Genomic DNA, 21799 nt, shown 5'->3' on the forward strand with positions numbered 1-21799 from the left:
CTCTGGAGAAGGATGAAGTATGGCCCTGCTTCCGCTGCTGCTAAGTCGCTTCAGTCATGTCCGACTCTGTGGGACCCCATAGACGGCAGCCCACCAGGCTCCCCCGTCCCTGGGACTCTGCAGGCAAGAACACTGGAGTGAGTTGCCATTTCCTTCTCCAATGCATGAAAGTGAAAAGTGAAAGTGAAGTCGCTCAGTCGTGTCCGACTCTTAGCGACCCCATGGACTGCAGCCTACAAGGCTCCTCTGTCCGTGGGATTTTCCAGGCAAGAGTACTGGAGTGGGGTGCCATTGCCTTCTCTGGAAGTATGGCCCTACAGTTGGTGAAATCAATGGTGAGTCTTGAGTCACCTTCAGTCTTTTCCAACCAACAATAGCTATGGCTTTTTTTCTCCCTAGAATACATGGAGGCAAACATACCTTACTTTCCAGACCTGTTGTGCCTTACATCCATATCATAACTATCCTGTTTGCCACTCTTAATTTTGTTCCCAACATCTACTTGGGCTCTACTCCTCAATACTTATGACCATTCTATTCCCAAATATTTTCTAAAGAACCTATCCATCGTTTCCATTGAATTATGGCTTCTGGACATTCATTAGAATATGGCTTCACCTGTAGCTTTGCTTTAGGAAATATTCCTTTTCCCATAATTATCCCAAAGGAATTCTTGCCCTTGTAATACCCAGGACTTCCCCAAAAAGATAATAATTCTAAGTTGGATTGTATTAATATAAAGAACTATTGATCCAAAGCATATTCATTTGAAAAAGACAGAAATTTGAAAGGAGTTAAGTAAAAAGAGAGAAAACTTGATTCTTCATCTTTCTTTATTAATAGTTCTAACTTCTTCAGCTATCCAGTGAACTTTAAAATCATTTGGGAGTACTTGTATAAAAGAACCTTATAATTGACTTGCACTAGTAGACTTCCCTTTTACTTTTCATTTTCATGCATTGGAGAAGGAAATGGCCACCCACTCCAGTGTTCTTGCCTGGAGAATCCCAGGGACGGGGGAGCCCGGTGGGCTGCCATCTACGGGATCACACAGAGTCGAACACGACTGAAGTGACTTAGCAACAGCAGCAGCAGCAGCAGTAACCTTATTTGATCACTCTACTTTGGAAATGTGGCTGGGGTGGTTTGGAATTCAATCAATGAAAATCAGGCATGGGTTCATTATAGGAAAAATGTTTGTTTTTTCTCACAGAAATGAAATGTTAATCTCTTAGGAACACTTGTTTCTTTTAATTAACTTAAATTCATATTTTCATCCAGAGCTAAGTGATATATTCTCCTTCCTTTATTTATCTCCAGCATTTCATTCTCTCACAATCTTCCTTTTCATAAGGAGAAAATTTTAAATGCACGTTATCACACCGGGGAGATTGGGAGATATGCTTAATAGCAGGTGTGCTTGCACCCTTCCAGGCAGTGTGCGAATTTCTGTGAATACAAAGGTAAGCAAAATCCAAACCCTGCTTCTTGAGAAGCTCACTATTTAGAGAAGCAGATATCTATAACCATTTTATACTCAGTGTGGTTATTACTGACACTGAGTTTTAAACTAAGTGTTGAAACAATTAAGACAAGTAAGTAAGGGAGTAGTTAACTTTGTTGAGGATATATTCAAAGATGTCATAGAAATTAATTTGTAAATAGTGCAAAAATACAAAAGGTGGTTTGCAATAGAACATATGTTGGTCGACTACTGCTCAAGGTTGGCCTTTGTACTTGAGGTATGACTGATCTTAGAAGAAACCATCAGTTAAATGTTGTCAGGGACAGAAAGCGAAACACGAGTAGAAGCAGAATCTCAAAGAGGCTGTTGGCAACTCCAGCTCGGGCCAAGTGTCTGAATCCAGTCAATTGATTCAGAGCTGGAACATTCCTGCAGTTGTATCTGGAAACAAAACATAAAAAGGGTGAGAACAAAGCAACATTGTTACATGGCTGTCAGGACTACTGCAGGGAGATGGGTACCAACCATCCAACTGAGAAGTAGCTTAGCGTTTTTCCAAAAACTTCGTGAGAGGAGCAGGATGGGACCAGATCACCTGTTTACTCAAGAAGCAAATCCTCTAAGAAGTCATCCACAGCTCGGAACATCTGCTTCAGTGCAGAGAGGATCAGAATGTCCTTTAAAGGGTCCATCTCCCTCTCTGAAGCATAATTTTCAACCACCAATATTCTAGAAAGAGGAATGCCTAGTATCTTGCTGACATTCTGTATCTGTGGAAAAAAGAATTTAATAAATGTAAGTCTTATATCTAAATTTGACTGAATTTAAATATAATTTAAGAAAGAAACAGTAAACACAATGGCTTAATATTATTTTCTGAATATAATTATAATTCAGATTATTATTTTAAAGTAGAGTATGAACTTCAATCAACCAGCCAATTGATCCACTTCTTCATTTACCTGTGAATATGTAGTGTGAACATGCACACACACACACACAAAATATTAAACTATTACAATTCTATCTAGTTGCAAAAAGTATTCTTTACCTGGCTTTGAGAAATCATAGCGTTATTCATCTTTAAGAAGTTGTCTTGAAGAACTTCATTGCAATTATTCACTTTAGTAAGTAATGCTACTTGTGCTACACCTATATCAAGTAGATAAGTCAGTTAATTTATATCATAAACAGTAGTGTATTAACAAGGTAATTAAATATGTGTGAAAATAGTACTCTGTAAGGTAAATTTAAGATCAGGAGAATGCAATATTCCCAAGAAATCTCAATATGGGACCTAAAGTTCTTCTAATGGGAGAAATTATTTCTTCCAACATGAGAGACTATTTCTAAATGGAATTAAAATTATACTAAGTTGCAGTCAGCTACTATACCATTCAAACAGTGTGTTTTAAATTGGTCAGGGGAGGAAGTGGTTGCTGGATCTTGAAAACTGAAAAATAACCCCAAGAAAGAGAAACAGCAAGGAGATTTGTATGAGAGCATTTGTGAACTTGAAGTACACTTATTTCACTGTTCTACTAAGGACCTTGCATTTTCCTTCAAACCATAGAGATAAAAGTGAATAATAACTGGTTGTAACTGAATCAAAGTTCTACTTTACTAATGGCTATTTCCCCAAGAAGGACAGAGGGATATCTCTATAGATGCCAAAGACATAAAAAGCATGAGAAGATACTACGAACAAGTCTACATGTGTAAATTTGACAACTTAGATGAAATAGACTGAACCTATACACTACAAACTACACTACAGCTCATCTAATATGAAATAGATCATTTTAATAGCTCTAAAACTATTTTTAAATTGAACTCATGGTTTTAAAAATCCCTGAAAAAGAAATCTCCAGGGCCGGATGGTTTTATTGGAGAATTCTACCAAATGTTTAAAAAAAAAAAAATTCTATACTATCCCTTCCAGAAAATGAAAGAGGAAAGAGTACTTCCTAACTCATTTTATAACACCAATATTACCTGAGACCAAACCCTGACAAACACTGCTGTTGATGCTGCTGCTAAGTTACTTCAGTCCTGTCTGACTTTGTGTGACCCCATAAACAGCAGCCCACCAGGCTTCCCCATCCCTGGGATTCTCCAGGCAAGAACACTGGAGTGGATTGCCATTTCCTCCTCCAATGAATGAAAGTGAAAAGTGAAAGTGAAGTCGCTCAGTCATGTCCTACTCTAGCGACCCTATGGACTGCAGCCTACCAGGCTCCTCCGTCCATGGGATTTTCCAGGAAAAAGTACTGGAGTGGGGTGCCATTGCCTTCACCATGACAAACACTACAGAAATTTAAAAAAAAAAAAAAACTACAGACCAGTATCCCTCATAAATATAGATGTCACATTTCTTAATAAAATATTATCAAATAGGATTCAGCAATATATAAAAGGAATTATGCACCATGAACACATGGGTTTTGTGTTATGGAGACAAAGTTGGGTCAAGATTCAAATTCAGTCAATATGATCCATGATATAAACAGACCACAGAGGGAAACAATTCCCATGATCATATCAATCTATAGAGAAAAACCATTTGGCAAAATTCAATACCCGTTCATGCTTTAAAAAAAACTCTCAGAGAAGTTGGAATAAAGAACTTGCTCAAGTTAATAAAGAACAGGTGTTAAAAACTATAATGATATTAGTTGACATTAAAGCGATGAAACATTTCATCTCTTATCCTAAGTTCAGAAACAAAACAACGGTATTTGTTCTCACCACTATTCAACTGAAAGTACCAGCCAGGATGGTAAGATAAACAAAAATAAATAAAACACATACAAGTTAAGAAAGAAGAAATAAAATTGTCCCCATTTGAGATGACATGAAATCCTAAGAATTTAATGATGAAAAAAAATCTTCCTAGAACTAATAAACAATCAACATCCCATTAAGACTTTTTTTGTAGAAATATACAAAGTAATGCTAAAATTCCTAGAGAAATGTAAAGGAACTAGAATAGATAAAATAATTTTGACAAATAAGAATAAAGTGGAAGGAATTATTTTACTCACTTTAAGACTTATAGTTTTTATTATTATATAACCACAGTGATGAAACCTGTGTGATGTCAGTAGAGGAATGAACATATTGATCAAGGAAACAGAACAGAGACCCAGAAATAGATGCACAGAAGTAAGGACAATGGATTTTTGATAATGGTACAAAAGCAATACAATTGAGAAATGACAGTTTTTTCAACAAATGGTCCTGGAACAACTGAATATCCATAGGCAAAAATAAAATAAACCTCGACCTACACTTCACATCCTACACAAAAAGTGACTCAAAATTAATCACATATTTAAATGTAAAATGTAAGACTATAAAACTTTTAGAAGAAAACAGAAAAAAAATCCAAGACCTAAAGCTTGGTGAAGGATTTTAGACACAAAATGAAAACCATGATCCTTAAAAGAAAAAATTGACAAATAAGAGTTCACCAAAATTTTTAACATTTTGTTTGTGAAAGGCTCTGCTAAGATATTGAAAAGACAGCTGAGTACTGGGAGAAGCTATCTGCAAACCGTATATCTGACAATTGAATCATATCTAGGATTTATGGATCTTTTAAAACTCAACAGTAAAAAAACCAAAGTGTCCAAATAGAGAGCAGGTCAAAGACATGAAGAGATCTTTTACTGAAAAAGACATATACAAGCAAATAAGTACATTAAAAGATGGTCAGTGTAATTCATCATTAAAGTGAAGTCCCTCAGTCGTGTCTGGCTCTTTGCAACCCCACGGACTGTAGCCTGCCAGGCTCCTCCATTCATGGGATTTTCCAGGCAAGAATACTGAAATGGGTTGCTATGTCCTTCTCCAGGGGATCTTCCTGACCCGGGGATTGAACCCAGGTCTCCTGCACTGCAGGCAGACTCTTTACCAGCTGGGCCACCATTAGGGCAATGCGAACTATCACTATATACCTACTAGAAAAGTTAAATTTTTTAAAAAAAAGCAATAATCGCAAATACTAGCAATGAAAGAGATGGGAATACCAGACCACCTGATCTGCCTCTTGAGAAACCTATATGCAGGTCAGGAAGCAACAGTTAGAACTGGACATGGAACCACAGACTGGTTCCAAATAGGAAAAGGAGTACGTCAAGGCTGTATATTTTCACCCTGCTTATTTAACTTATATGCAGAGTACATCATGAGAAACGCTGGACTGGAAGAAACACAAGCTGGAATCAAGATTGCCAGGAGAAATTTCAATAACCTCAGATATGCAGATGACACCACCCTTATGGCAGAAAGTGAAGAGGAGCTAAAAAGCCTCTTGATGAAAGTAAAAGATGAGAGCGAAAAAGTTGGCTTAAAGTTCAACATTCAGAAAACGAAGATCATGGTATCCGGTCCCATCACTTCATGGGAAATAGATGGGGAAACAGTGTCAGACTTTATTTTTTTGGGCTCCAAAATCACTGCAGATGGTGACTGCAACCATGAAATTAAAAGACGCTGACTCCTTGGAAAAAAAGTTATGACCAACCTAGACAGCATATTCAAAAGCAGAGACATTACTTTGCCAAGTAAGGTCCATCTAGTCAAGGCTATGGTTTTTCCAGTGGTCATGTATGGATGTGAGAGTTGGACTGTGAAGAAGGCTGAGTGCCAAAGAATGATGCTTTTGAAGTGTGGTGTTGGAGAAGACTCTTGAGAGTCCCTTGGACTGCAAGGAGATCCAACCAGTCCATTCTGAAGGAGATCAATCCTGGGATTTCTTTGGAGGGAATGATACTAAAGCTGAAACTCCAGTACTTTGGCCACCTCATGAGAAGAGTTGACTCATTGGAAAAGACTCTGATGCTGGGAGGGATTGGGGGCAGGAGGGGAAGGGGACGACTGAGGATGAGATGGCTGGATGGCATCACTGACTCGATGGACGTGAGTCTGAGTGAACCCCAGGAGATGGTGATGGACAGGGAGGCCTGGCGTGCTGCAATTCATGGGGTCGCAAAGAGTCAGACACGACTGAGCGGCTGAACTGAACTGAACTGGGCAAGAATCCAGAGAATCTGGATCCCTCATATATTGTAAAAATAGATACTGTGCAGTAATTCTTAAAAGTGGTTTGGCATTTTCTTTTAAAGATTAAACACTGAGTCAGCATAGGACCCAGCAATCACACTTTTGGGGAATGATCCCAGAAGAAAGAAAACTTACATCCACACAAAAACCTGCACACTAATATTCAAAGGAGCTTTATGTACAATAGCCAAAAAAACAGAAGTAATCAAAAAGTCCTTTGATAAAGAACGGTTAAAACAACTGTGAAATATCTATACCATGAATTAGTACTCAACAATAAACAGAAATGAACAACTGATGTACATAACAACTTTTATGTAATTCAAAGGATATTAGACTGAGTTGAAGAAAGCCAGCCTCAAATCAGACATACTGTTGGGATTCCATTCGTATAACATCCTCAAAACTTATGAAAATGAAGGAGAGATTAATTGCTGCCAAAAATTAAGGATGGTGAGGGTTGGGGGGTACTATGACAAAGACTTTCATGGCAATGGAATAGTTCTGCATGTAGTGGTAGTTACTGGAATCTACCCATGTAACAAAATAACAGAGCTATAACACGCATTATGAGTGCTGTATCTCCTGGTTTTAATCTTTCTGGTCTAGTCACTTAATATGGGGAGGTAACTCCTCTATCTAGCCATAGAAAAATCACACATGATGAGAAAATTATACCCATTCTAATATTTAAGTATTTCAGTAAAGCCTTTGAATGATCTCTATCTGCTATTGCCACCAACCAAACCAGGACTCTGGAAACTGGAAGAAGGGGACATGGGACCTTGCTGTAATCTTTTTGCAATTTTCTGTGAAAATTCAAAGTAAAAATGTTTACTTTATTTCAAAGTAAAAATGTTTCAAAACTCACCACAATTTATTACTTCCTTTTGAATTTGTTTGAGCTTCGCCATCATTTTAGGGGAGAGATTGTCCATAGAGTTGATATCAAAGACATAAGCCACACAGTGAATCCTGTCTTTCAGTGATGGAGAGGTGATGAAAGTAGGATGCTTGGGTGTAATTGGTTTTGGGGGACTAAACTGTTATAGAAATATAAGGCAACATTTAAGAGAATTCTTTCATTCATTTAAAAGAATTCTGCTGAATTCTTTCAGATACAATTCATGTTTCAAGCATGATCACCACTAACTTCCAACACAAAACTTCCCTTCTCCCAGACACTACTGCCCCAAATTAGTTCATAACATTCTTTCATACTTCCTCTCCTCTGTTAGCATGGCATCATTATATTAGAAAAAATACAACCCACTTCATTGCTTTAGCAAAATATACATATATATGATTACAACTTAATTATCCATAATGGAAATATTTCAGAAAAGTACAAACAATGTTATTTTTAAAAGCTAATTTCAAATCTCAGTCTCTTCAAATCCCAAAGCACAATTGAGGAAAAGGAAATCACTGCTTAGAAATTGAGGCTAATTTTATTGCACGCAATACCTAAAAGAAAGGTGATAATAATGGTTAACTTTCTGAGAACTTAGAGTTTATCTTCTCATTTAATCTTAGCCACCTATGAGATCACCATTATTATTATCTACATTTCACACATAAAAAAAAAAAACAAAACTCACTGAGACAAGCATGTAACTTACTTATGGGTATACACCTAATTGGTGGCAGAGCTATCCTTTGAAATCAGGTATTTAGGCTGTATTTAAGGAGTGAAGCCTGCTTACCTTCAGTGTACCATCACATATCAACTAAGAGTAGTTGTTTCAATATTTTGTCTAAGTGATTATAAAAGTGCAAAAGATTATATTACTCTTTTCCTAGTATTTAGAATCATAGCAAAGAGTAATATAAACACAGTTCCTCCTTACCTTTTCCTGGAACCTATATGAGTAAAATCTTGCCTTTTGGTTATATTTCTTAATGCTGTAGAAAATAAGAGAAGTTATCTGCTTTCTTTACATAAATATTTTTTAATTTAAAATACAGTAGTATTGGTTGGTGTTGAAACCACTTTATAAAAATTGGAAATGCATGTGATAAAATATCAACAAAAAGCATTGTTGAAAATGATTTGAAATGTTCTAGACTTTGAAGGATTCTTACCTCATATCTGTCTGGCACACAGCCTTTTAAGATGTGGGGTATGTCATCCACACATAACCCTACTCCCTCTTCCTCATCCAGCCCCATGGAGTCACACAACATAAATGGCAGAGACTGGCCATTTTTTCCATCTTTAATAGAATATATCCTATACTGTAAAACAAAACACAGCAATATAAAAGTTCACTCTTCAACTAGCCTTCAAGATGTAATAAGAAGAAGAAAAACTCATTAATATTTATACTGTGGTCCTCAAACATTTTGGTCTCAAGATCAACTAAGTTTCTTAAAAATTATTGAGGCTTCCAAAGATATTTTATTCATGTGGGTCTTATCTATTTATGTGCAACATACTAGAAATTAAAACAAAAATTGTTAATATTTCTTAAATTATTTAAAAACATACTATGAACCTGTTATATATTAATCTAACAATTTTAGGAAAAAACTATTTTCAAAAAATTATAGAAAAGAGTGGGATTGATTTACTTTTTGCAATTCTCTTTAATGTCTGAATCAATAGAAAACAGCAAGATTCTCATAGTTGCCTCTGCATTCAATCTGTTGTGATATATTGTTTTGATTGAAGTATATGAAAAAATCTGACCTCACACATAACAGGGAGTAGGCAAGGAGGGAGTATTTAATTTAACAGCTTTCAGAGAATTATGGACATTGCTCATTAATAATACATCAAAGCTGAACAAGTGATAATTTCTCAAAGGTTACCTGCAATGTGAAACCTGTGATACTTTTAACTATGACATTAAGTTCATTGATTTATTTTAGACTTTGAATATATTTTTTATCCATCCATGATTTTGTAACGTGATGCATTGGTCATTTGAAGGTATTGGTTCACTGGCTTATCTGGATCTTCCAAATATTGGTACATTTCATTGTACAATATTAAAATATCATATTTGTTAATACCATCATTAATCTCATTAGATAAGTCTTTAAGTTATTAAGTTTTCAAGCTCAAAGTAGTGGATACAAACCTTCCTCATGCTGTTTTTCTTAAAAGCTCAAATGTTATCTTTGACAGCAAACACTGTGGGTTGTTATCCTTGAAGTGATACCCTCATTTCATGCATTTTTCCCCAAAATGTCTACCAAATATCCAAGTATAAATAAGCAAGTCTTTCAGTTGCCTTTTCAGTCAACTATGATATTCCATGAGAGAAGTTCAGCTTACAACCACCATATTTTGACATGCATTAGGAGCACTTTGCATGCAGAATCTGCCTGCAAGTGCAGGAGACCTGGGTTCAATCCCTGGGTTGGGAAGATCCACTGGAGAAGGAAAAGACTACCTATTCCAGTATTCTGGCCTGGAGAATTCCATGGAGAGTCCATGGGGTCACAAAGAGTCAGAAACAGCTGAGGAACTTTCACTTTTCACTTTAACAAAGCTTCTTTTCTAGACACACTCCATCAGATCCCAAGACTATTTTTCAGGATGCTGCTGCTAAGTCGCTTCAGTCGTGTCCAACTCTGTGCGACCCCGTGTGACCCCGTGGACTGCAGCCTACCAGGCTCCTCCGTCCATGGGATTTTCCAGGCAAGAGTAAAAATTTCATTTATTGGTCAAATACACTTTCAACATAGACTCAACTATAGAAGATTTGGGAAGAATCACAAAGAAAAGGGCTTCTCAGAGACACCAGATGATACTCAGTTCTTTCAGTCCAAACCAGGAAGTGGAGAATTCCTCTGTAACCTATTGTCATTTGAAAAGGAGTCAAAGCACCCATTGCTTCATAAAAATGCCTAGAGTAATTCCACTGGAGATTTTGATCTAAGTAAATGGGGTTTATTGGTAACTCAACATGAAAGAAATTAACTCTAATTAGAGTTAGATAATATTCAATACACTGTAAAATTTCAAGATCAATAGGCACATTCATAGTCCCAATAACCATTAACCTGTTTCCTTTACAGCTTCAATTCTTCAGAAAGAAAGGTCTCTGAGCAATAAAGTATTCCGTTTCCTTCACTAATATACTGTCCTGTTTTCCTTTAATGTATATAGTATTTGCATTCTATTTGGAGTTCAGGATCTAATACATCTTCCCTTAAAGCAGCAAGTCTTGGAGTTTTCAACATAAAAAGAATGCATAGAAATTCTGTCCTGATGAGTACCACTATTGTAGCATGTCTCACACTGAATAGCACTTACTTGATTATTATCTACATTGGTCTCTGAGCTCCCTGAGTAAAGGGCGTAGTTTTATTTGCATAGTCTCTGTTGCAACACAATATTTAGCAAACATAAATATTTCAATCAATGCTTAATGTACTGAATTGCTGTTGCAGTATCTTGCTTCTGAGGCTAGGCCCATATATCATAATAAAGCCACTGAGTGGATAGAGAATAGCCAACATCCAGAAATAAGATGTGATTCTTAAAAGCCTTAGAAAATGCTTTCAGTTATTAAATATGACCTAAAATTAAATCAGCTATGACTGTGTTATGCTAAATTTTGCAATGACAACATACAACATATTCTCAATCAGAAGATAACAATATTGGACTTTAGCAATCATAGAAAAACACAGCTTGATTTTGACATTTTCTATTAATTTCCTTTATTCTTTTTGTTTGATTACATAATATTGACAAGCATAGAATGGAAGCTTCTAGATAAATATTGCACTATAAATCGAAGATCTTTAGCATAACAGCTTTAAAAATGGTATTAGTACTTATTTCCTTAAATACATTTATTTACAAATAAGACAGTCTTTATAGGAGCATTGGTAGACTGATTTACCCCATGAAGGTTTTGCTTCTCATGATCATTTTCTATTAAATGATCTCATATAATGCAAAAGTGTTATGATACATAATTTCCATTATTTTATTAGAAAATAATTTCAATCCAGGCAAAACCATGTGGGACATGAGTAAATATATATCAAATAAAATGGAAAAAGATATCTACAAAGTTTTTAAACATTTATTATTTTTTGCAAATACCAAAAAGCATTCTTCTTAAAACTGCTTATGTCCATAAAAATGGAAAGCTTCTCTATCTAATATAACTCATGGGGGGCCATTCTAATTCAGTTTTTATTCCTGTTTTACATTTGATTTAGCATTTAATTGCTCATAGATTAGAAGGTTAAGCTATTGAGAGAAAATGCCAAAGAAATTAACAGACCTCATAATTGTAACCTATAAAACAAAATCCTCAGGAAATCCTGAAATAACTTACCTGTTCAGTAATGCTGGTGACATCAGATCCCACTATGGCTTGGCGAGTCAAATGGCCTTGGAAAATGGACTTCACTGAATTGAAAAAACTGGACTTTCCAGACCCAACTGGACCCAGCAAGAGAATATGGATTTCTGAAACCAAGTCTGCATAGGGACTGTAGGCTCTGACATCTGCTAGGAGACTATTTCTGTGCCTGGAAAACTGCAGTAGTTAAATACAATAGCCAGACTTCCATAAGGAACAATATAATTCTGCTGAGCTTTTCTTCCTGCTAAAAAGCATGTTTTAATGCTTATTTATTATTTTGATATTAGCATCTTCTTTCATATAACTTGAAAGGGTCTAAGGTTATACATTTTGTGCTTGAAGAAAATGTACTTATCTATATCTGACTAAGTTAAACTAACCAGCAACCAAATAATTTCTAAACTATTAGCCTTAGATCCCATAAGTATAATAAGAAATAACAACAGCACTGAAAATGAATTTTCAGTAACAATGTTACATTAAGGGGAAACAAAAATAAAATGTATGCAATGCAGGTTTTTTTATAAAGTGGGAAGAGGGTACTTTGTTTTTAAAATTTTCTGAGGTTCTCTGAAAACTTGATTCTCAAAACAAAGATCCAGAGGAATTATCTAAAATAGTTGTCTCAACTCTGGAAAACTTTGAATCTAACAGAACCAAAGCGAAACATGAAGTCAAACTGCCATCAGGTGGATCTTAAAAAGTTTCAGCTGGTAGTGGTTTTGTTTTTGCTGCTGTTCTAAATTGTCTTCAACACACTATGTCAGGAGCACTGTAACTGACTTTTATCACTCCAAGTAACACGATTTTTAATCTCACTGTCAGTGCCATTCACACAGTTGCTCTAAATGAAATGAGTAATAGATAGTTCAAGAAACTAACTTACTGTGTGGCTCTTGTTATCCTGTTTATGTAGCCTGCCTCATCCTTAATTCCTAAAGGAAATAAACATGGAATAACAATTTTTAAGCTTGTCTGATTAAATGTGACCGAGTCTAACTTCTAAATAGAGCAGTGAGTCTTTTTGCATAATCCAGCTGAGCTGTTTGGTTAGGAATTAGGGTTGGCAGCATAATGAGATTAAGAGGAGCTAAAAGTATCTTCTTTGTATAAACCACTCTGCAAACTCATATAATTATGCCTATGAGTCCCAGGGCTAACTCAAAAGGTGTCACGTATCAAAATAATGAGACTTCTCTCTTCTCCATTTCTTCATTCATACTTCTCAACTAACTTTGGTCAAAGCTGGCTATATTTTCTGGGTGATAATCCCATAAACTTTATGCCTTCCATGTTTCATTTTGGAGGTTATTAAAAAATGAGTGGTATGAAATTCACTTGTCTGTCTTCTTTTTTCTTGTTCTTGTAGATTAATTATGAGTTACCAAACACAAAGAATAGAATCAGAATATAGTAGTGTACAAATTAACATACCTTCAACTCGAAAAACTTCACATTCTAAACGTGAGAACATTGGATTACATTTTACTCTTAACTCTTGCTCTAAAACTCTAGCTATACAAATGCATTTTGTGCTGAAATTTAGAACTAAATATTGTTTGTCATAACTAGAGATATTGAATTCCAGGGTATTATAAGAAATTGTCACTGTTGAATTTAAAACTACAGTTTTCATTTCCATTGTTTCATTCTTTTGAAGTGAAAAAAAGAAGGAATCATTTGGCTCTATAAAACTTTTGGACTTTTCAGAACTATGCCCAAGCATAAAGATACCAAAAATATTGTGGGAATGATAAATCACTGTTACAATGGGTCCTTGACAACGGCACCTATTCTGCATTTCTACAGTGTTTTCTCCATGGACACTAGACTTATAAAGAAGTCTCAGAGAAACATTTCCAAGCAGCTTTTGAAAACTTCTTTCCTCATTCCATGTCAATGTGGTTGTCACTGCCATTGTTCTGTATCTAATAGAAAAAAAAAATTTAATAGTTTCAGAGAGTAGTACAGTATTATGATTCCTGCTATACTAGTTTCAGTGAGTTCTTTATTCACTGACCCAATTAAAGCATGTTATTTGGATTTGGAGTGTAAAGAAATATATACACACACATACATATATACAGGTCAGGAAGCAACAGTCAGAACTGGATATAGAACAACAGACTGGTTCCAAATAGGAAAAGGAGTATGTCAAGGCTGTATATTGTCACCCTGCTTATTTAACTTATATACAGACTCCATCATGAGAAACTCTAGGCTGGAAGAAGCACAAGCTGGAATCAAGATTGCTGGGAGAAGTATCAATAACCTCAGATATGCAGATGACACCTCCGTTATGGCAGAAAATGAAGAGGAGCTAAAGAGCCTGTTGATGCAAGCAAAAGAGGAGAGTGAAAAAGTTGGCTTAAAGCTCAACATTAAGAAAACAAAGATCATGGCATCCGGTCCCATCACTTCATGTGAAGTAGATAGGGAAACAGTGGAAACAGTGTCAGACTTTATATTGGGGGGCTTCAAAGTCACTGCAGATGGTGACTGCAGCCATGAAATTAAAAGACGCTTACTCCTTGGAAGGAAAGTTATGACCAACCTAGACAGCATATTGAAAAGCAGAGACATTACTTTGCCAACAAAGGTCTGTCTAGTTAAGGCTATAATTTTTCCAGTAGTCATGTATGGATGTGAGAGTTGGACTGTGAAGAAGGCTGAGTGCCGAAGAATTGATGCTTTTAAACTGTGGTGTTGGAGAAGACTCTTGAGAGTCCCTTGGACTGGAAGGAGATCCAACCAGTTCATTCTAATTGAGATCAGTCCTGGGTGTTCTTTGGAAGGACTGATGCTAAAGCTGAAACTCCAGTACTTTGGCCACCTCATGTGAAGAGTTGACTCATTGGAAAAGATTCTGATGCTGGGAGGGATTGGAGACAGTAGGAGAAAGGGACAACCGAAGATGAGATGGCTGGATGGCATCACTGACTCGATGGACAAGAGTTTGGGTGAACTCCGGGAGTTGGTGATGGACAGGGAGGCCTGGTGTGTGGCAGTTCATGGGGTTACAAAGAGTTGGACACGACTGAGCCACTGAACTGAACTGAATGTATATACATATACATTTATATTATCTATTTTAATATATATAGCATTAATGGGTAGATATGAAAAATATATATAATTTAGAGATTTAAATATCATTAATTTTTTAAGTCAATAGGAAAAACAAACTAGAGACTGGATTTAAAAAGTAGAGAAAAATTAATGAATTAGAGCAGAGATCATCACACTTTTTCTTAGTAACACACAGTAGAAATTTTAGGATTTGGGGGTCATATTGTTTCTACCACAGCTACTCAACTTAGCCAGCATAAGGCAAAAGCAGTCATAAACAAAGCTCAGGACAGTGTCCAAATAGAAACTTTTTTACAAAAATAGATGGCTGGAATGGGGGCATATTTTACCAATCCATGAATCTGATGATAGAAATGAGAAATTAATTCAAAAAACAGTGCACAAAGAAAGAAATTGAAACATGAGAGGATTTAATAGGTAGGAAAGTCCATGATGACTAGAACATTAGCCATCCTGCCAATACTTTCAATAAGAAAAATTAAAAACAAGGATAACTGTGATATAAATATATTTGAAAGCATTGGAGAGAAAACAAAGCAGTAAAGAATTATATTATTGGCTAAGATTTGGAAAAGAAATGACTGCAGAGAGGTAAGCTTGGCATTGGGGCATCTGTCAAATTCAGAAGCTGCTAAGAAATTCTCCAAAGCAGGCTTAAACAGTACATGAACTATGAACTTCCAGATAGTCAAGCTGGATTTAGAAAAGGCAGAGGAACCAGAGATCAAATTGCCAACATCTGCTGGATCATCAAAAAAGCAAGAAAGTTCCAGAAAACATCTGCTGCTCCTTTATTGACTATGCCAAAGCCTTTGACTGTGTGGATCACAACAAACTGTAAAATTCTGAAAGAGATGGGAATACCAGACCATCTTACCTGCCTTATGTAAGAAAGCAAAGAAGAACCAAAGAGCCTCCTGAACAAAGTGAAAAAGGAGAGTGAAAAAGTTGGCTTAAAATTCTCCATTCAGAAAACAAAGATTATGGCATCTGGTCCCATCACTTCATGGCAAATAGATGGGGAAACAATGGAAACAGTGAGAGACTTTATTTTTTTGAGCTCCAAAATCACTGTAGATGGTGACTGCAGTCATGAAATTAAAAGATGCTTGCTCCTTGAAACAAAAGCTATGACCACCCTAGACAGCATATTAAAAAGCAGAGCTATTACTTTGCAACAAATGTCTGTCTAGTCAAAGTTATGGTTTTTCCAGTAGTCTTGTATGGATGTGACAGTTGGGCTATAAAGAAAGCTGAGCATCGAAGAATTGATGTGTGGTGTTGGAGAAGACTCTTGAGAGTCCCTTGCACTGCAAGGAGTTCAAACCAGTCAATCCTAAAATAAATCAATTCTGAATATTCATTGGAAGGACTGATGCTGAAGCTGAAGCTCTGGTACTTTGGCTACCCGATGAGAAGACCTGACTCATTGGAAAAGATCCTGATGCTGGGAAAGACTGAAGGCAGGAGGAGAAAAGAACGACAGAGGATGAGATAGTTGGACAGCATCACCAACTCGATGAACATGAGTTTGAGCAAGCTCCAGGAGTTGGTGATGGACATGGACTGCAGCCTGGCATGCTGCAGTCCCTGGGGTCACAAAGAGTCGGACACAACTGGGAGACTGAATTGAACTGAACGGGGAAGAACCACCAGTGGACTGAAACAGACTTAATTCCATCTCTGGTCTTCTCAATCTAATCTATAATAGGATTAAGACAAATGAGAATTGCCAATGTCTCTAGCTATATAGGACAGATGCAAAATAAATTTTGTCTGAGTGAAGAGAAATTTTTCTTAACTTTACATTAGGTCTACATTTTTTTGATATTCGATGTCTCACACTCACCATAAACACCAGATAGCAGACAAAACAACATGATAGAAAACCAAGAGAGAAAAAAAGACAGAAAATAGAAACAAATCCATACTGATAATTGAGTTACCTACAGTGATTTTTAAACAGCTAAGCTTTGTGTGGGCTTCCCTGGTGGCTCAACCATAAAGAATCCGACTGCAATGCAAGAGCTGCAGGAGAGGTGGGTTCGATCCCAGGGCCAGGAAGATCCCCTGGAGGAGGGCGTGGCAGTCCACCCCAGTCTTCTTGCTGGAGAATCCCATGGACAGAGGAGCCTGGCAGGTTATAGTCCATAGGGTCAAAATCAGTCAGACATGCCTGAAGCAACTTAGCATGCAAGCTTGGTGTATTCAAATAAGTAAAAGATAAGATTAAATGGCTGACAGAAAATGGAGTGAGTGGAAGTTGAAGGGAATTCTAGACTTTAAAAATAAATATCTGAAATTGAAAAATTGAAAAATAAATTTAACTGAAGGTTAAACACACTTGAAAGAAAGAATTAGTTGGAAGAAGCTATATCAAATGAAAAATTGAAACAAAGAGAAGGAAAAAGAACAAAGGACCAAAGAGAGTAGAGAGTACCGTAAAATGAGTGGATATCTATGTAACTAAAGTCTAAGAATGAAAGAAAGAATATAGCAGATATCAAAGTAGTCATACAAAGCTCAAAAAGCAAGCAAGTCTCAAAACATTTCAAACATAAAATAGATTCCCTAATACATTAGAAAATAGTCTGCCCACAATGCAGGAGACCCGGGTTCAATCCCTGGGTCGGGAGGATCCCCTGGAGAAGGAAATAGCAACCCACTCCAGTATTCTTGCCTGGAAAATCCCATGGATTGAGGAGCCTGGCAGGCTACACACTCCATGGGGTCACAAAGAGTCAGACATGACTGAGTGACTTCACTCAGTACTAGGAAGTCCATTGATCAAATAAGAAAACTTAATAAGATCTGGAAAATTGAATAAATGATCATTATTGTCAAAACTTGTGAAATGAAGCTAAAACATGCTGTAAAATGTGTTTAACTAAATATATGTATTAGAAAAGAAGAAAGGCTGAAAATGAATAATATAAAATTCAACTTCACAAGTCAGGGGAAAATTGCCAATTACACACACACAAAAGAAATTAAATAGCAAAAGTAAAAGCCAAACTTAATAAAGCAAAAATAAATATACAAAGAGAAGATTAACAGAACCAATGTTAGTTTTCAAAAAGTATAAATAATGAAGTCAGTAAAACATTGCTGATATTGATAAACAAAAAATGGTTGGGGGGAGGGACAATGTACCAAAATCAAGAACATAGACAAGAATATCAGTACATATGCTACAAACAATAAAAACATTTTTTAAGCTGAAAAAAATTTTTTAAATAAATTTGAAATGGGTTAATTCTGAGAAAAACTTACCAAAACTGACTTAAAAATAAATAGAAAAAAAAAAGAATAGTCCCATAGCTATTCTAAAAAGCAAAACTCACCATTAAAGACTTCCCACAAATAAATTGCAAAGATAAGTGGGTCCAATAACTAAACCAAACTTTGAGTGATAAACATTAGAATCTTAAAAAAAAACACTTCAGGAGAATAGAGACCAATACATTACAATGGCATTGCAAGCAGGAACACTGCAAGCTAGTCTCACTCCTAAATACAGGTGTAATATTGTAAGCCAATCATCAAGCAATTAAAAATAAATAAATATTTTTTAAATCTTCAGCAAAATATTAAAAAGCCTAAAGAAAAAAAAAAGTGGATTTTTTAAATTTATTCACAAAAGCAGCAAATAATGTACCTGGGAGAAAATTTTTTTTAAGATATAAACAACTTCTGTAGAGATAATTATGAGAAGAATGTTATAAAGGACATGAAAAATGACCCAAATAAATGAAGACCTATCCAATTTTCTTAGATGACAAAAGCCTTCTTAAAAATTATGTCAATTCCTCCAAAATATATCTTTCAGTTCAGCACAAGGGTGATCAAAAGCCCAAGAACATTCTTTTGATTGAGTGTAAGAAGATAATCTGAAAGTTCCCATGATATCTCAAGGAGCAAAGAATAGCCAAGAGAGTTTTAAAGATGAACAAGTCAAGAATTATATAAAATTATAATTAGGAAAATGTGACCGTGGCATTAAAATAGTCAAGAGCCCTGAGACTGACCCACTTTCATAGCTGAGGTGCCCTGGAAAACAAAGCTGAATGCCAAGTTTACATGTGTAGACTTTACTGCTGGGTACAATTTCAAAGAAATAAACATGAGATAAAGCAGAAAGTGAAATTAAGAACAACTTAAACCAAATACAAACTTAACACAATGGATTACTCAGCTTGGAGGGGAGGTAATAGCTCTATAGGAAAAAAAATTTTTAATTAAGTCATATCATCCTCATAATCTCATAACATTCTCAAAAGTAAATTCCAGTTGATATAAAGCATTAAATGTGAAAAATTTTTAGAAGGAAGTATGAGATATTGTCATTACAACCTTTGCATTGGGAAGGATTTCTAAAATAAGATACCAATAGTACAAACTATAAAGGAAAGAAAAATAAATTTAACTATATTAAAACTTAAAATATTTTACAATAAAAGGTACAACAAATGCAACCTTAAAACACCATATATCTTACAAATACTATCCCACCTATGAACAACAAAGAAACCACAAACAACCTAATATAAAAGTAGTCAAAGTATGTGAACAAGAAATTCACAAGTGGAAATAACTTAAATGGACTATAAACATATGAAAAAAAAATGTTCAAGAATTCTAGTGACAAGAAACTGTAAGTTAAACAACAATGAGATATCATTTCACATCAAACAAAAGTTCAGTGAAACAGATGACCAGGATATAGAAATTCAAGAATGTTTACATTGTCCTGATGGACATGCATCATTTTGGAAACAATGTGCATAGCATCATTGTTTATGGTGATGTTAGAAGATTGGATGTACAAATTTTTGCATATTCATAAAAGGAAATACTAAAGAGCATTGAAGTAACTGAATTAGACCTATTTGTCTCAACGCGGATAAATCTCAAAGAATTCATATTGATTGGAAAGAAACAAGTGGAGAATGAGAATCTTAGTATGATACCATAAATAAACTGTTAATTTACAAAGCAATACTGGAGGTCATTTAAATACACACATATATACAGTAAAAGAGCATAAAAACAAGCATGACAATAATTTATGACAAGGTCTGGGTATTTCTCTCTAGGAAGTAAGGGAAGTGAAGAAAATATAAGAGAGATTCATCAATAATTTCAGTGAGATCTGTAATGCCTTGAAGTTTTCAAGGAAAAAATAACTATTCTTATTAATAAAGCAAATCATTTAAAAAACCAGAACTGTATAAGATTACAGTAAAGTTTATGTATTCTCTGTATTCCCTGTATTTGAAATATTCATTAAAAAGCAAAGCCAACAAAAGCAAAAAGCATGATCTTAGTAGCGATTTCACTTGAAACTCTTCTTCAAAGAAAGAAAAACAAGCAAATTTATTTGCCCACAGCTAGAAAACATTGGATGGCAACAAGTCACTTACCAGCTTTTCAGAATGGGACAAGGCTTAATGGAGTGTTAACTGCTCCGTCACACTTATGGACTAGCCAGAGTTTGGAGACTGAAGGTTCTGTTGAGATCCCTGGCTTCCTGTTTCTGAGAAAGGAAAGTGAAACTCAATCAGCAAATGAGCAGGAAACAGCAAGCCAACTGCCGTTAAGTTTCTCTTTCCCTAAAGGAAAAAGAAACAGAGAACAAGAAAAAAGAGAGATCTGCTCAGCACAAGAAAAAGGTGCAAAGATGTTTGGTCCCCTCAGTAGCCCACATCTAAGCATGCATGAAATGCAATTATTAATAAGAATTACAATAAAACTAATAGTTTAAATTTTTTTGTTCATTTAACTTATCTATTTAACTGATCTATGGGACTACATACATTTTCCTAGTTTCTTCAATCTTATACAGTAAACTTTACTAGCATCATATTTCTCAAAGTATGAAAATGAAACTTAATGACATTCAGAGACTTCGCCCAAAGTAATTGAACTGATAGAGTGGTGCAGTCAGCCGGTATTCAAAACCCAGACTCTCTGCACTGGAACAAACAGATTATGATTTGGCTTTTCCTGAATGCATATGTAAGGCAGTGAGCAGCCTCTTTTCCCATTTACAAGTTCATTCATTCAACATGGACTTAGACCCTGCAAAGCAAAATGCAGAGTAAGATAAAACCTCCACCCTCAGAGACCATGCCTTGTACTCAGGGAGGCAGGCAGGTAAACCGAGTTTTGTCAGTGTGCCAAGGGCTACAGGCGGTGTCAAGCGAGTGTATGTTCCTCAGTTTTTGTCTTGTCCCAACAAAGATTTGGAGTGACGGACATTAAAGCCCCCTCGGCCTGTCACAGCTACTGGGGCTCAGCAGATAGTGCCTTTGGGACATGCTGAGGAGTAGCCTCTCCAGAGTCCTTCAATTGTGCCCACTGCCACCCGCCTGTTCTCAGGAGGCTCAAGGAAACAAGAAACGAGAGATTGTAGAAGAATTAAGATTTTGTTAGGCATGTCCCTCCAGCCATAGGAGCAAGGACCTCCTACCTTAACCGGAGGTCTTCTGGAATCTGAGACTGAGCCGCGTGAGCTTTCTGCTGAGTTCGTTTTTCACTGTCCTTGTTTCCAGCACGATGGGCCTTCCCCTGCACTGGGTTTCTTCATGTTCTGCTTCTGCTTCTACCATGGGAGCTTCGCTGAGTTGGGCTCCTGCTGTGCTTGGCCTCTGCGCGTAGGTTGTTTCAGCCAGGTTAAACCCAAGTCACAGCACCATAGGTGTCACGCTAGTGCATGCTCTTCGGTTCTTTGTCTCTTCACAACAAAGATTTGGAGTGACGGCCATTAAAGCCCCCTTGGTGTGTCATAGCTCTCGGGTCTTGGACAGACCGTGTTATAGCTCTCAGGTCTCGAATGGAC

General features: G+C 36.1%; 1 protein-coding gene across 2 annotated transcripts; it reads right to left on the reverse strand.

Annotated features, from left to right (window-relative positions):
* Nucleotides 1–898: 898 nt before the first annotated feature.
* IFI44L (interferon induced protein 44 like) lies at nucleotides 899–20468 on the reverse strand. Of its 2 annotated transcripts, none has more exons than XR_011144408.1 (9): nucleotides 20382–20468; nucleotides 13303–13796; nucleotides 12755–12803; nucleotides 11839–12034; nucleotides 8618–8770; nucleotides 7404–7575; nucleotides 2517–2617; nucleotides 1991–2235; nucleotides 899–1906 (listed from the first exon to the last, which is right to left on the reverse strand). XR_011144408.1 is itself a non-coding variant. In XM_068963954.1 (9 exons), the coding sequence occupies exons 2-8, from the start codon at nucleotides 13784–13786 to the stop codon at nucleotides 2065–2067; spliced, it is 1326 nt and encodes a 441-aa protein (XP_068820055.1). In that variant the 5' UTR covers nucleotides 13787–13796; nucleotides 20382–20468; the 3' UTR covers nucleotides 899–1906; nucleotides 2061–2064. The 2 variants fall into 2 exon arrangements, 1 of the variants encoding a protein (XP_068820055.1); XM_068963954.1 differs by having other exon boundaries at nucleotides 2061–2235.
* Nucleotides 20469–21799: the final 1331 nt, after the last annotated feature.

The sequence above is a fragment of the Capricornis sumatraensis genome, chromosome 2, assembly GCF_032405125.1.
Source record: "Capricornis sumatraensis isolate serow.1 chromosome 2, serow.2, whole genome shotgun sequence".
Taxonomy (NCBI): domain Eukaryota; kingdom Metazoa; phylum Chordata; class Mammalia; order Artiodactyla; family Bovidae; genus Capricornis; species Capricornis sumatraensis.

Excerpts from the sequence above, each read along its gene's own strand:
- IFI44L (XM_068963954.1), bottom strand. The coding sequence starts at position 13,786 with ATGGCAGTGACAACCACATTGACATGGAATGAGGAAAGAAGTTTTCAA. Across the intron at positions 7,576-8,617 it reads GTGTGCCAGACAGATATGAG|TTTAGTCCCCCAAAACCAAT; the intron begins GTAAGAATCCTT and ends TTTCTATAACAG. Across the intron at positions 2,236-2,516 it reads CTATGATTTCTCAAAGCCAG|ATACAGAATGTCAGCAAGAT; the intron begins GTAAAGAATACT and ends TTTTTTCCACAG.